Here is a 1,818-nt window from a genome sequence, read left to right as displayed (position 1 = left end):
AGAATGCCCTGGTGCAAAAGTCCTGCAGTATCGGCCATTCCATCAGCAAACGACGCCCCGTGAATCTGACGCCAGATCAGGCAGCATCCGTCAATTCCCACCCTGGCATCAAGAAGCTAGCCTCTAAGGTTAAGGAGCTACGCCAACAAGCAAAACATTCACGTAACGCCATAGAGAAATACAAGAAGGCACATGACAAGCTCCGGAGCGCTAAGCAGACACAGAGAAGGGCCCTCAAGGACAGGATCAGAGAACAGTAGACCAACAAACAGGCAGTAATCGACATTGAGAACCAGCTTACGGGCCTTGGCTTCGTTGAGGAACCGGCCATCCGGAAGTCTAACCGTCCGAGACGACCAGCCCAGAAACGACTAATGGACGCCCTCACGGCCCCAGTCGAAAGCACAGTCGAGGGCCAACACCGGCGAAGAGATGTTGCCATCTATGCCGTGATGGCCTATTGCGTCGTGGTGGAAGGGCCGGCTGTACGGCGCACCAACTCCAGGGCAGGGACGATGCGGCGGTCTTCCGTCAAGGATAAGCCTCGAGAAGACAGTTATTATACAGAAGACGGTCGTCGTACGGCTGTGTTGTCTGTCTTTATAGCAAGTAAGGAGGAGAGGCCGAGGAGATGCTTCCTTTACATTGGCCTAGTGCTCCACTTAGAACCGGGTGATCCTTGCATCGAAGAACTCACACACGAATTTTACAGTGCCGGCGACTTAAATAAGCACTTCCGACAGAAGCACCTGAAAAACATCCAACAGGGGGACGATATAGAGTACGGAGCTTGCTATATGCCACTAGACCACAAGATACATCTCCAACGTCATGCCCTTCAGATCCACAGCACGATATCCTAACATCATCTGGCTACTAAGAGTGACTTGCACTGTCAAGTGAACTCTGCCTTGCTCAGTACTTATATGGATCGCTACGAATAGACAGGCCCTGTTTGCCTTTTCCGCCGGCCACCAACGTCGCCATACTCCGTACCCACCCGAGACACCGGCTTTGTAAGGAGCGGGAAAAGAGTGGTCAAGGCATAGATGCCTAGATCTCTAGAGTATATAAACCACCTCTTACCCCTCTTCCCTTTCTCCTCCTCCTTATCCCTTGACTTCTCCCTCCTTGGAAGCCCGACAAACCCACAGCTGACCAGTGAGCTCGACAAAATCACTGTCCATCACTGCCTTGGTGCAATGGCCATCACCCATGTGCGACCGGACAACAGTCTCCACCTGTAAAGTATCGTAAGCCTATTTAGTGCCATATCCAAGATTGTGACCGTCACAGGGGCTAGTATCAGTATAAAGGCAGGTATTCCTATAGGTATTCCCCGCTTCCCTTCTTGGTCACCTCTCACCATACATAGGACTTTCGGTCGAAAAATGGCGTTTTTTCCCTCGGTTATCGTCGTCTTTTCCACTCGTCGGTTCTTTCTGATCCGGAAAGGAGGCCTCTCTTAAACACGCCAGTCCAACAAGAACACATCACCTCATCCTTAGTTTACATGATGCTGGAAAGCTGGTTCAGGACTATACCCAGAACATCAACTGCCTTAAAGAGAAGGTTAGCCTCTCTACCGATTTGCAGAAGGGTCCTGGAAGTCGATCTCGTTTCTGTAGGAAGTACCGGCCAAGACATGTCCAAGGCCACCACCGAGTCAACTACGAGCCACATCTCCAAGATAGAGGCGTCGAATGTATTCTCCTCCATAGATCTCTCCGCCGTCTGCGATGCTTCAACTGTTTTAGCACATATTGCTGGGACGAAGATGGCCGAGAAGCGAAGACTCTGGCAGGACAGGAACCTCCG

General features: G+C 51.4%; 1 protein-coding gene across 1 annotated transcript; it reads left to right on the top strand.

Moving 5' to 3' along the window:
- Window positions 1-3: 3 nt before the first annotated feature.
- On the top strand, window positions 4-863 carry C8A04DRAFT_41024 (uncharacterized protein; the record flags this gene model as incomplete). The annotated part of the gene is made up of 3 exons (XM_062785145.1): window positions 4-27; window positions 81-256; window positions 353-863. The coding sequence occupies 3 exons, from the start codon at window positions 4-6 to the stop codon at window positions 861-863; spliced, it is 711 nt and encodes a 236-aa protein (XP_062632413.1).
- Between the last annotated feature and the right edge of the window lie 955 nt (window positions 864-1,818).

This window comes from Dichotomopilus funicola, assembly GCF_033296635.1.
Source record: "Dichotomopilus funicola strain CBS 141.50 unplaced genomic scaffold C8A04scaffold_187, whole genome shotgun sequence".
Classification (NCBI taxonomy): domain Eukaryota; kingdom Fungi; phylum Ascomycota; class Sordariomycetes; order Sordariales; family Chaetomiaceae; genus Dichotomopilus; species Dichotomopilus funicola.
This window is presented reverse-complemented; position numbering and strand designations above follow the sequence as displayed.